Source organism: Aphis gossypii, unplaced genomic scaffold (genome assembly GCF_020184175.1).
Source record: "Aphis gossypii isolate Hap1 unplaced genomic scaffold, ASM2018417v2 Contig00585, whole genome shotgun sequence".
In the NCBI taxonomy this organism is placed as follows: Eukaryota; Metazoa; Arthropoda; class Insecta; order Hemiptera; family Aphididae; genus Aphis; species Aphis gossypii.
This window is the reverse complement of record NW_026083179.1, coordinates 5,660-19,015: the sequence shown is the minus strand read 5'-3', so window position 1 is coordinate 19,015 and position 13,356 is coordinate 5,660. Positions and strand designations below refer to the sequence as shown.

The following is a 13,356-nucleotide window of genomic DNA, read 5'->3' as shown; positions in this document are numbered from 1 at the left end:
CAGCAAGTGGAAATCTACAACATTTCATTGATGTTTTAAGTTTTTTAAGATAATTTTCATACTTGAAAGCGCTAAAATTATCTAACGGCCCATGTAAATTTACAAAAAAAGGCAAATGAATTAAGCTGTGGACGTTGTAGCTGACAAAATTTGAACCATAAATACATGAATAATTTTGAACAAATTCTATTAGAAGTTTTGAAGCTAAATCACTATGTGTATTAAACATTTTATCTGAACACAGTATTCTAATAGATGTAAACAAAATAAGGAAGTGATTATATTGTTCCTTTTTTATGTTTGATTTTAAGACTATAATACCAGTGTAAAGTAAAAATTCAAGGAATTCTGTGGCTTTCCAGTATTCCAAGTCATCAAGACTTCTTGGTAAACGAGCAAACTCAGATGGTACGGTTTTTCTTAAATTAAATAAAGCTAAAGAAATTGAGTCTTTTTTTTCCCCCCAACATTCTTATTGGTTTTTTTCCCTTAACCCAAAAATCTAACAATCTTTTCATTACCCCCTGGCACACACAGTGCATGTAATCCAACACTACACAATTTATTATATCAATAGGTAGATTTATTAATGGGCTAAATCCATCTTTATGGTATTCAGCATTTAATTTTAATCTAAAAGAATTATCTGTTCTTAACGGTGCAGATACATCTAAAAAGCAAACTCGATCCAAATAATCTCCTTCAACTTCACAAGAAGTACAAGCAAAATAACCATTATGGTTTTTAACATTTAATAAAAATGCTTTAGCTGGTGCATCAGCAACAATGTGAGCTACTTCAAAATTAATCTTTTTGTTGTTTATTTGAATACCATGAGTTAAAATGTGATTTAGTTCATTTATAAATGGTTCTAAATATTCATTTATATTACCGGGTTTACCGTTAAAACTGTGAAAAATTCCAACCGGAAAAATTTTCTTTTTAAAAATTGGTAAATTTATGAACGACATAAGAATTGGCCAAAACTGTGTTTTAGAATTTTTCGCTAAAGGAAGACCATCAATACTAAAACTTAATTTTATAGGTATATTATTAGTTATATTATGTATTTGTTTTAAAAGATGAGGTTGTATAATATTACAAATACCTAGATTTAGGTATGAACCATTTTGAATTTCTGAAATAGATCTAACAGCTTTATATTCACGTAGAATTGTACGGATATCCTTAGGAACTTTTTGACCTGTGTTCCTAAGAATATTTAACATCTTATTGGCACAACCATGTGATACATTGAACTGCACAGCCCACTTTCGAATTTGTTGAACTAAATCTTGTTCTATATCCTGGTTATCATTAGTTACATACAGTATGTCATCAATGGGTTGGGGCTCTGCAGAATATTCCTAAAAAAAAATATTTAGGTACCTTTAAGTTATAATTTAATGTTTTTAATATATAACAATTTAAGTAATACTAACAATACAAGTATGAAATTCATTTGTAAAATTCGGTGTTGTATTAGAATCACATGGTTCAATTGTTGTATTGATGTTTGTAACGGTTGAATGAAGTTGTTTATTAGGGGATTTTAATAGTGTAATTGAATTGAACTAAAACAATAAAGTAAAAAGTTGAACAAATCTATTTTTTTAATTATATAAAATATAAACATACCTGAGATAATGACTGAGTTTCAAAATTTGTGGCAGTTGTTAAACTATTGTTGTGTAATTGAATTTTATTTCTTATACGCCTTTGAAATTGGCGTTTAGAAATAGTTCCAATATCTTTGACTCGTTTATGGATTTTTGGCAGCACTAAAAATTATAATAAAAATTACAAACTGATCAGTGATATAAGTTATTATTAAGTAAGTTTAACTGTATCAGCTAAACCCAAATTGTATTATATAGTATATACACATAACTTTATATTATGCTTTTATTGATAAAAAAATAAATAGTATTTTTGTATCTAAAGAAATCATAAAAAAACTATTGAAATTAATTAAACTGATTTCATTGTAAATTTAAAGATTCTCAAATGTTTAAATTATGCATATTTACTTTTCCCTGTCATATCGTGTTTTTGCAGTTCTAAACCAACTTTGTACTTCCACTTCAAATGTAGAATCAGAATATTGATACTTATTTTTAACAACTTGGCTGCCATGAGATTCTTTTTGAGATCTCACTGAACTTTAACTCCCTGCCACTAGATTTTTTAAAAAACTTCCATTTAATGATTGGGTACTTTTTTTAATTTTTTGACTTCAAATTTTACATACACATTATTGATACATAATTAAAAGTTTTTTTATTGGTTTTTGGATTTTTAAAACGTGAGATCCCAAATAAGGTCTCATAGCACTGCAAATTAATTTTTGGTAGTTATCAAAATATCCCTCAAACTGAGATTCAGATAAAATCTCAAAATTATTCTGTACCTATATCAAATATAACTATTAATAGGTGTATACATTTATAAATTTAACCATGGAGTACACAATACATTTTAAATAATATATTTGTTTGAAAATAATTTTAATGACTTACAATGAAGCATAAAATAACAAATTTTGTATATTATAAATTCATGTTTCAAATTGGTAGTATACAATTTAAAATTTTAATTTACTTATAAAGTTATAAGTTATAACAAACATTTGACTTCACTTTACCTACTCTTTAGGAACTTAGTTTCATATAATAATTAACATAATAAAAAACACACACTTTTTATAATTTCAACATGGTAGTATACAATTTGAAAATAAAAATTATTTACTTATAAAGATATAACAAATTTTTCACTTAAGTTTATCTATTCTTTAGGAACTTTTTTTTTTTTTAGGAAAATTTAGGACTTAGTTTTTTCAAAATAATTTTTATAATAAATAATGACAAATCAATCTATACTAGAACACTGCGATGTGTGTCTTTAACCAAATTTGACAAACATATCTGTTGCACAATAAGCACATAGTTCTAACTTTTAAGGAATGTGCCTGTGCATATTTTCTACCCTTTTCTGCAGATGTCTTCATATAACATTTATAGCACCTACCTTTTTTACACTACTAGTTGATGATTTTTTTCTAATGGTCTAGTAGTATAATTTGGTAGGTTCTGGAGCCTCACCCGCAACCACCTCAACCTCAACCTCAACCGCCCCCGCCCGATCGCGTACGTGTGTGACGTATATTATAACCTCCCACCCACCTCCTCATCCGCCGCGCCACCATATTCCCTACGTAACCGACATATCGTACAAGCATTATCATTTTCTTATTTCTTATCACTGTTATCAAGCATTATTACCATAAATGTTATCAAATGTTATCATATTTTTTTACCCGCGGGGCCCGATCAACGGTCTTGTATTAAATCAACATATATTTTTTATCTCACACAATCATATATTATTGTAATCAGTTATCACTTTGTTATCAAATATTTTTTGCCGCCGCTCGCATACATTTAATCAGTTATATATTTATTACCACCACCACCCATTGAAACTATTACATTTAAATACACGCTGAATAATATACATAGAATACTGTACTATAAAATATTATTCGCGGTTGATGTTAAGAGACATTTCTGCCATTAGATGTACATATTATAAATATTATCGATAAATGAAAACTAATAGCTTGCACCTGCATACTTAGTACTCTATTGCCAAATCCTTTATTCAATTAACTAATAGCTATGAAAACTAATAGCTTAATAATCGCACGTGTCGCCAGGATGTCGTGGACTTTTAATAGGTATCCTTATTCAAATAAATATCAATAATCACACAATACCTTGCAAAAACCATTATTATTATTGCCGCCGCCCATTGAACGATATACTATTATATTTAAATACACGCTAAATAATATAATCATATAAATACTCTAACAACGTATAGTCTCCACTTATAATTTTAGAAATATAATATAACATACAAAAATGTTATTATCAGACCCGCCGCCGCCGCCATATCACTACGTAACCGACATCGATTTTATGTTATCGCCAGTTATCATTATCACTGTTATGATTTCTTATCAATGTTATCATTTTCTTATCATTGTATCATTTTATTATCAACTGTTATCATATATTATTTTAATAGCGTAAAGAAAAATGTATAAAAATCTAGTCTTAGAGTTGAACCGTATACCCCCATTATATTCGAAGACGTCTTTACCCACTTGGACTCTGACTACATTGATGATAGTAATCAAAACTGTTATACTTAAGAATAAAATCTAATTTAATAGTCATTGGCAATTTTAGCATACACATCCGATCAAATGTCTTTAATTGGTCATATTATAATAGTGATACTTAATAGGGTCGCCGCACATTAAGGTATTATAAAGAATGTATACACATCCTGTAGGCATCTAATTAAATGTAATAATCATTGGCAATTTTAGCAGACACATTAATACATCTGAATTAAATGTAAAGAATTTATTGGTGTTTAATAGCAGGCACATCCGGTAGGTATGTAATTAAATGTATTGATACTTAATAGCAGACACATTAGCAAATCCGGATATTATATTGTGATTTAAGAATGTATTGATACTTGGAGACATATACCACCTGGTAAGCATATTATTAAATGTATTGATTCTAATAGGACTATTTAAAATGTTTAGCATATTAATTGATCTTTAATAGCGGATACATTAGAATATTTAAACTTAAATATCGTAGAGACAATTCACACGGCTATTATACTAATGTCTTGTACACCAAACTATGAAGAAACAACTGATAGTTGTCTTTAGTCTGTCTACAGTCTCAAATCGTTGTACACGTATATTTTTCGCTCGTCCCGTCTTTATAAATTTTAGTGAGTTTAAAAGTATTTTTTTAAGTGTTTAAAAATTATTTTAATCATGGCTGGTTCAATTGGAGACATGGCTGTAGTGTACAAGAAGAAGAATTTCACATATGTTACCTCCGACACGCCTGCAGAACTGATTGATTCTACGTCATATACATTGGACTTTGTCGCCCGTAAGTTTTTGAATGTTGGATTTGATTCGGAAGACAAGTTCAATATTGTTATTCAATATAATAACACCGTCACGCTATGTAAGAATCTACGAGGGTTTTTTAAGACGGATATTCTCGCTGATGGGGAATATACTGTCATTCATATTAGATGTCCCACAAAAATATAGAAAACAGATTTTTCTGGAGGATGAATTTATCGCCGCATCAAACATGGTGTATCGAGGGGAAAATGTGCTTGTCATAGAGTCTAAGAAAAAGGAAGGATGTCGTGTATTGCTCGATCGAAAAAACTTGATGAAATTACAATATATAGAGGAGAGTATTTTTGAAACGATCGCGCGAAAGTCAACCATCATACGTCCAGTTGTATTAAAGCAATTTGAAATTATTGGAAATTATATAGACCGGGAACTTACCAATGTGCTTTCGCCTCCGAAAACAATCGAAGAAATGATAATTTTTATTTATAGGTTATCAATACTGTGGACCTGGTAAAAATTTGAAAAAACGATTAGCTCGGGGCGATAAAGGTATAAACCTACTGGACTCTGCTTGTAGAGACCACGACATAGCATACGAGCGTAGTAACTCTATCACAGATCGTAACAAAGCTGACCATATATTAGAACAAAGAGCCTAGGACAGATTCAAGTCAAAAGATTCTAGTTTAAAAGAAAAAGCTGTAGCTTGGGGCGTGACTACTGCCATGAAGGCAAAACGAAAAATCGGTGGTGGTTGTGGATACAAAGCGGCGATCAAAGCAGCCAAAAATGTTATCAAGAAAAATGTAGGTGAAAAAAACTTGTTGAAATTGAGCAAAAAATGTGTAGCCGTAGCACGAAAAACATTTACAACTAAGAAAACGAAAGCTCCAAGAATAATAACAGTACCGAAAAAAGGCGGTGTTACCGCTCATTCCGATTTTCGCCGGTCTATCGACTTTGGGAGCTCTAACTGGTGATGTTGCTAACGTTGTTAAGATGGCAAATGAATTTAATAGAAAAACGCCATCACATTTAGGTAATGGAGTATATCTCTCACCGTATAAAGGTAACTCATATAAAATAGTATTACCTAATAAAACTGGAAGGGGTGTACAAACGAAAAAAAACTAATAGCTACGTTACCCAATAGAGCGTTGTACGATTACGAACTCTTAAAATTCGCTCGTGATATTCCTCATTTCATTGGTGTGTTTACCAGAGATAAGTTGCCAGTTCGTCCTAAACACTTAGAATCTGGGATTATCAACTTGGATACGTCGAATAGTACAGGAACTCATTGGGTAGCGTATAAAAAAATCGGAAAAAAGTAGAATATTACGACAGTTTTGGAAATTTACCACCACCACTCGAAGTACAAAAATATTTTCACGGATGCACTATTAATTATAATTATAACAGAGAACAAAAATATAATACTACAAACTGTGGACACTTGTGTTTAAGATTTTTATCATGTACACGATAACGTTAAACGGAAACTCGAGTGAATTGTCATGCGATATTTTTCCACCTATAGAAGTAGAAAATACAGCGCAGATTTGTCTTTTGAGCTTGCAGACGAATAATTCAATTCCAAACATAGAACCTGGTTGCAATACCATAGGTTTTCGGAATATGATTGGACAAATTGAAAACGTGATTATACCTACTGGTTCGTACGAGTTGGGGGATTTAGAATCTGTTATAAACAAATTTATGCCCGACTATGTTACTCATTTTAAATTAAAAGCAAACATCAATACTTTAAAATGTATGATGTCCTGTAGTCATGACATTGACTTTTCAGTCGAAAACAGCGTTGCTAAATTGTTGGGTTTTAGGAACGTCGTATACACTACAGGTGTTACTCACGAATCTGAAAATACAGTCAACATAATGAAAGTAAACTGTATAAAAGTAAAGTGCAACTTAAATGTTGGTTCATTTTGTGACGGTGCGCCGAGTCAGACGATACACAAGCTTTACCCCTCTGTGCCTGCAGGATATAAGATCGTTGAAGTACCTAGACACCCAGTGTTTTACAGACTCAACACGACTTCAATAAGTAAAGTAAATATCGTACTAAAAGATCAAAACGATTTTCTAATAAATCTACGGGAAGAGCCGATTACAATTCGTTTACAAATAACGCAGTGATATGGCGCTCAAATTTAATATAAATACAGCTGCCATCAAAAAACCTGTTAGTGTAGTACCGACAGTGAAGAAGCCTACATCTAAGCCGCCAGTGAAGAAGATAATAAACAAAATCAAGCTCACTAAAAATAATTTAAATTTTCTTCGTTCGTTACAATGATGGATGACTCATATTTAGACGTGACTGCCGACTATGTCGATGATTGTAAAATAACACAAATGCAATATCATTCGTTTACACCATATTCAAACACGTCTTTTTCATACAACGATGAAATTAGAATAAATATCCAGAATATGGATTCTTACACTTTACCGTGTCAGAGTTTTTTTTACATTGAAGGGAATGAACAAAAACCTTCCGATGCTGTTGGAGACGTACGTTTTTCAAATAATGGATTGGCATTTTTATTCTCCGAGATGCGATATGAAATAAACGGAATAGAAATACAAAAATTGAAAACACCCGGAGTGTCGTCTTGCTTGAAAGCATACTGTTCATATACACCAAATGACTTGAATACATTAGACAACTGTGCTTGGGATTCGGAAATGGACGGTGAAGATAATAAAAATTTTATGACCGACAATGTATTTACCGGATGCATCCCTCTAAAACATTTATTCGGATTTTGTGAAGATTATAAAAAAATATTACTTAATTGCAATCAACAACTGATTTTAAATCGCTCGTCTACTGATTTGGATGCAATACGTGTTGTGGGTGCTGGAGCTACTGAACACGTTGAGCAAAATAAAAAAATTACTATTGAACTGACTAAGGTGGCGTGGAAGATGCCTATAATCAAAGTCACCGATAAAGAAAAATTAAAACTGCTGAAAGTATTGGATTCGCGCAAAACCTTGTCATGTGCGTTCAGAACCTGGGATCTATGTGATTATCCGGTACTCCTTAGAAATACTTCACATTCGTGGACGATAAAGTGTAGCAGCTTGCTTGAAAAACCTAGATTTATTTTGTTTGGATTACAAAGAGATCGAAAAAAAATATAGGATTCGACGCTGGGCGCTTCGATCACTGCCAACTAAAAAATCTTAAGGTACACTTAAATTCTGAAGTGTTTCCATATGAAGACTTTCGAGCCGATTTTAAAAAAAATACCACCAGCTTACTGTATAAAGCTTATACAGACTTTCAAAAATCATACTACGAGAGAGATTATTGTGAACCATTGTTATCAAAAAATGTTTTTCAAACATAAGTTCCAATCGTCGTTGTCGATTTATCGCATCAGAATGATAACGTTAAATCATCGACCATAGACCTACGAATAGAATTTGAAACGGATACAGTTATTCCTGAGAAGACTGCAGCTTATTGTTTAATACTACATGATCAGATTATAACTTATAACCCGTTTAGCGGTGATGTTAGAAAATTGTAACCCTTGTATATAATTTTAGACCTTGTAAATATTTTATACCTCGTACACTTATGTAAAAACTTATTCTAATAAATAAAAAAAAAAGTTTTTAAGTATCACGCTTGTTTTTATTTACATAAATCATTAATAAACAATATTCAAAAAACAGTTCCGTTTTGCACTCTCTTTTTCGTGGGCTTGCTGTCTAGAATAGATGGTGTTTGTTGAAAGGCGTTGGACCGTCGTTTTCATCAACAGCAATGCTTGGTGGTGAATGGATTACTCGGTTATTATACCATGGAGGGTACTGTGCAAAATTGTCTGAATCAAATCCATCAGCTGTATTGTCTAAACAGTCGAACGATGTAGACTGGTAGGCTAAACAAATAATAATTTGTTAATATATACATATCATCGAAATAAAATGCAAAAATTACCTTCGGCTTGGATTCTTGATTTTGTACACAATATGTTGCCTGTGTAGGATTTATCTGCGAACATTCTCCATCGAAAAAAGACGGTGAGAATGATTGTCGTGGGGCCGGCTGCGCATCGTTGTCATCGTTATATTGCGGAGACGGTGATGAATATTTTTTCGGAATAATGGGCGGGGACAATGACGAAATTGGATCAACAAATAACTAAAAATAATAAAAATAAAATAACTATTCTATAGAAAATTAAGGTTTAATTACCTCTGGTGGCATTTCTCGGCTCCATCTTAAACGTTGCTCAGCTAATTTTGGTGCTGCAAACATTTTCAGCTGGCTAACAAAATTTAAGTCGATATTCTTTATGATTTGATCAGCCCGAAGATTTTTAATAAAAATTATCATTTCTTCGATTGTTTTCGGAGGCGAAAGCACATTGGTAAGTTCCCGGTCTATATAATTTCCAATAATTTCAAATTGCTTTAATACAACTGGACGTATGATGGTTGACTTTCGCGCGATCGTTTCAAAAATACTCTCCTCTATATATTGTAATTTCATCAAGTTTTTTCGATCGAGCAATACACGACATCCTTCCTTTTTCTTAGACTCTATGACAAGCACATTTTCCCCTCGATACACCATGTTTGATGCGGCGATAAATTCATCCTCCAGAAAATCTGTTTTTCTATATTTTTGTGGGACATCTAATATGAATGACAGTATATTCCCCATCAGCGAGAATATCCGTCTTAAAAAACCCTCGTAGATTCTTACATAGCGTGACGGTGTTATTATATTGAATAACAATATTGAACTTGTCTTCCGAATCAAATCCAACATTCAAAAACTTACGGGCGACAAAGTCCAATGTATATGACGTAGAATCAATCAGTTCTGCAGGCGGTGTCGGAGGTACATATGTGAAATTCTTCTTCTTGTACACTACAGCCATGTCTCCAATTGAACCAGCCATGATTAAAATAATTTTTAAACACTTAAAAAAATACTTTTAAACTCACTAAAATTTATAAAGACGGGACGAGCGAAAAATATACGTGTACAACGATTTGAGACTGTAGACAGACTAAAGACAACTATCAGTTGTTTCTTCATAGTTTGGTGTACAAGACATTAGTATAATAGCCGTGTGAATTGTCTCTACGATATTTAAGTTTAAATATTCTAATGTATCCGCTATTAAAGATCAATTAATATTGCTAAACATTTTAAATAGTCCTATTAAGAATCAATACATTTAATAATATGCTTACCAGGTGGTATATGTCTCCAAGTATCAATACATTCTTAAATCACAATATAATATCCGGATTTGCTAATGTGTCTGCTATTAAGTATCAATACATTTAATTACATACCTACCGGATGTGCCTGCTATTAAACACCAATAAATTCTTTACATTTAATTCAGATGTATTAATGTGTCTGCTAAAATTGCCAATGATTATTACATTTAATTAGATGCCTACAGGATGTGTATACATTCTTTATAATACCTTAATGTGCGGCGACCCTATTAAGTATCACTATTATAATATGACCAATTAAAGACATTTGATCGGATGTGTATGCTAAAATTGCCAATGACTATTAAATTAGATTTTATTCTTAAGTATAACAGTTTTGATTACTATCATCAATGTAGTCAGAGTCCAAGTGGGTAAAGACGTCTTCGAATATAATGGGGGTATACGGTTCAACTCTAAGACTAGATTTTTTATACATTTTTCTTTACGCTATTAAAATAATATATGATAACAGTTGATAATAAAATGATAACAATGATAAGAAAATGATAACATTGATAAGAAAATCATAACAGTGATAATGATAACTGGCGATAACATAAAATCGATGTCGGTTACGTAGTGGATATGGCGGCGGCGGGTCTGATAATAACATTTTTGTATGTTATATTATATTTCTAAAATTATAAGTGGAGACTATACGTTGTTAGAGTATTTATATGATTATATTATTTAGCGTGTATTTAAATATAATAGTATATCGTTCAATGGGCGGCGGCAATAATAATAATGGTTTTTGCAAGGTATTGTGTGATTATTGATATTTATTTGAATAAGGATACCTATTAAAGTCACGACATCCTGGCGACACGTGCGATTATTAAGCTATTAGTTTTTCATAGCTATTAGTTAATTGAATAAAGGATTTGGCAATGAGTAGTACTAAGTATGCAGGTGCAAGCTATTAGTTTTCATTTATCGATAATATTTATAATATGTACATCTAATGGCAGAAATGTCTCTTAACATCAACCGCGAATAATATTTTATAGTACAGTATTCTATGTATATTATTCAGCGTGTATTTAAATATAACAGTATATCGTTCAATGGGTGGTGGTGGTGGTAATAAATATATAACTGATTAAATGTATGCGAGCGGCGGCAAAAAATATTTGATAACAAAGTGATAACTGATTACAATAATATATGATTGTGTGAGATAAAAATATATGTTGATTTAATACAAGACCGTGATCGGGCCGCGCGGTAAAAATATATGATAACATTTGATAACATTTATGGTAATAATGCTTGATAACAGTGATAAGAAAATGATAATGCTTGTACGATATGTCGGTTACGTAGGGAATATGGTGGCGCGGCGGATGAGGAGGTGGGGTGGGAGGTTATAATATACGTCACACACGTACGCGATCGGGCGGCGGCGGTTGAGGTTGAGGTTGAGGTGGTTGCGGGTTGAGGCTCCAGAACCTACCAAATTATACTACTAGACCATTAGAAAAAAATCATCAACTAGTAGTTGTAAAAAAAGGTAGGTGCTATAAATGTTATATGAAGACATCTGCAGAAAAGGGTAGAAAATATGCACAGGCACATTCCTTAAAAGTTAGAACTATGTGCTTATTGTGCAACAGATATGTTTGTCAAATTTGGTTTAAAGACACACATCGCAGTGTTCTAGTATAGATTGATTTGTCATTATTTATTATAAAAATTATTTTGAAACTAAGTCCTAAATTTTCCTAAAAAAAAAAAAAGTTCCTAAAGAATAGATAAACTTAAGTGAAAAATTTGTTATATCTTTATAAGTAAATAATTTTTATTTTCAAATTGTATACTACCATGTTGAAATTATAAAAAGTGTGTTGTTTTATTATGTTAATTATTATGAAACTAAGTTCCTAAAGAGTAGGTAAAGTGAAGTCAAATGTTTGTTATAACTTATAACTTTATAAGTAAATTAAAATTTTTAAATTGTATACTACCAATTTGAAACATGAATTTATAAATATCTACAAAATATTGTTATTTTATGCTTCATTGTAAGTCATTAAAATTATTTTCAAACAAATTATATTATTTTAAAATTGTTGTGTACTACCATGGTTAAATTTATAAATGTATACACCTATTATAGTTATATTTGATATAGGTACAGAAATAATTTTGAGATTTTATCTGGAATCTCAGTTTGAGGGATATTTTGATAACTACCAAAAAATTAATTGCAGTGCTATGAGACCTTATTTGGGATCTCACGTTTTAAAATCCAAAAACCAATAAAAAAACTTTTAATTATGTATCAATAATGTGTATGTAAAATTTGAAGTCAAAAAATTAAAAAAAGTACCCAATCATTAAATGGAAGTTTTTTAAAAAATCTAGTGGCAGGGAGTTAAAGTTCAGTGAGATCTCAAAAAGAATCTCATGGCAGCCAAGTTGTTAACTAACCATTTCTTATACTTTTCGTTAATTAACCATGACTCTTTAAACTTAGTTTCATACTTTTTGACTTTTCTTGGATTATCTTCAAATTCTTCCATGATGATAATAATTAAAAAATCTAAAATAAATATCGATGCACGATTACACTGACACAAAAACTAAACGCAGATATCCGGATTCGATCAAACACACTCGACTGTGAGGTTGAAACTGATTCGTAAAATCGTAATCGTAGATTTATAAACCGTAGTTCATAATCTTATTATTCTTATTATCGTGTTATTACTTTATTAGTATTTATTTGTAGTATACATTGAATGTATAAGGCATAATAATAGAAACAAGTCTATGTAAGACTATAAATCGTATCTTATCTTATCTTTTGGCGTAAGAAAATCAATGTTCTTGTTACTTATTGACAAACTTTTTATAATTATATAAAAATACGTCGTAATGTTATGACGACCCGGAGAATAATTCACTGAACCCGTAGCCCGTAGATTTATATGTAAACCCGGATTATCCGGGTGAAACCCGGAGAGGTGGCAACCCTAGTTGTATGTTGTGCAATTGCATCTTATTATTATATACGTATTTTCCGTGTCTATGATTTTGGTGTTCTTAATATATCCCAAACATAATATATGTATTTAAGGGGTTCAATGAGGTAT

At 31.3% G+C, this 13,356-nt stretch overlaps 2 protein-coding genes and 1 pseudogene across 2 annotated transcripts; 1 reads left to right on the top strand and 2 right to left on the bottom strand.

The window, feature by feature from the left end:
* Window positions 1-326: 326 nt before the first annotated feature.
* LOC126554725 (uncharacterized) lies at window positions 327-2,136 on the bottom strand. The gene is made up of 4 exons (XM_050209769.1): window positions 2,031-2,136; window positions 1,639-1,781; window positions 1,443-1,574; window positions 327-1,367 (listed from the first exon to the last, which is right to left on the bottom strand). Exons 1-4 carry the CDS (start codon window positions 2,134-2,136, stop codon window positions 426-428), a joined length of 1,323 nt encoding a protein of 440 aa, XP_050065726.1. The 3' UTR covers window positions 327-425.
* Window positions 2,137-7,288: 5,152 nt separating this feature from the next.
* On the top strand, window positions 7,289-8,146 carry LOC126554724 (uncharacterized). Its single transcript, XM_050209768.1, has one exon. The coding sequence runs from the start codon at window positions 7,289-7,291 to the stop codon at window positions 8,144-8,146; it is 858 nt and encodes a 285-aa protein (XP_050065725.1).
* An 815-nt stretch (window positions 8,147-8,961) lies between these two features.
* LOC126554730 (uncharacterized) lies at window positions 8,962-10,846 on the bottom strand (annotated as a pseudogene).
* Window positions 10,847-13,356: the final 2,510 nt, after the last annotated feature.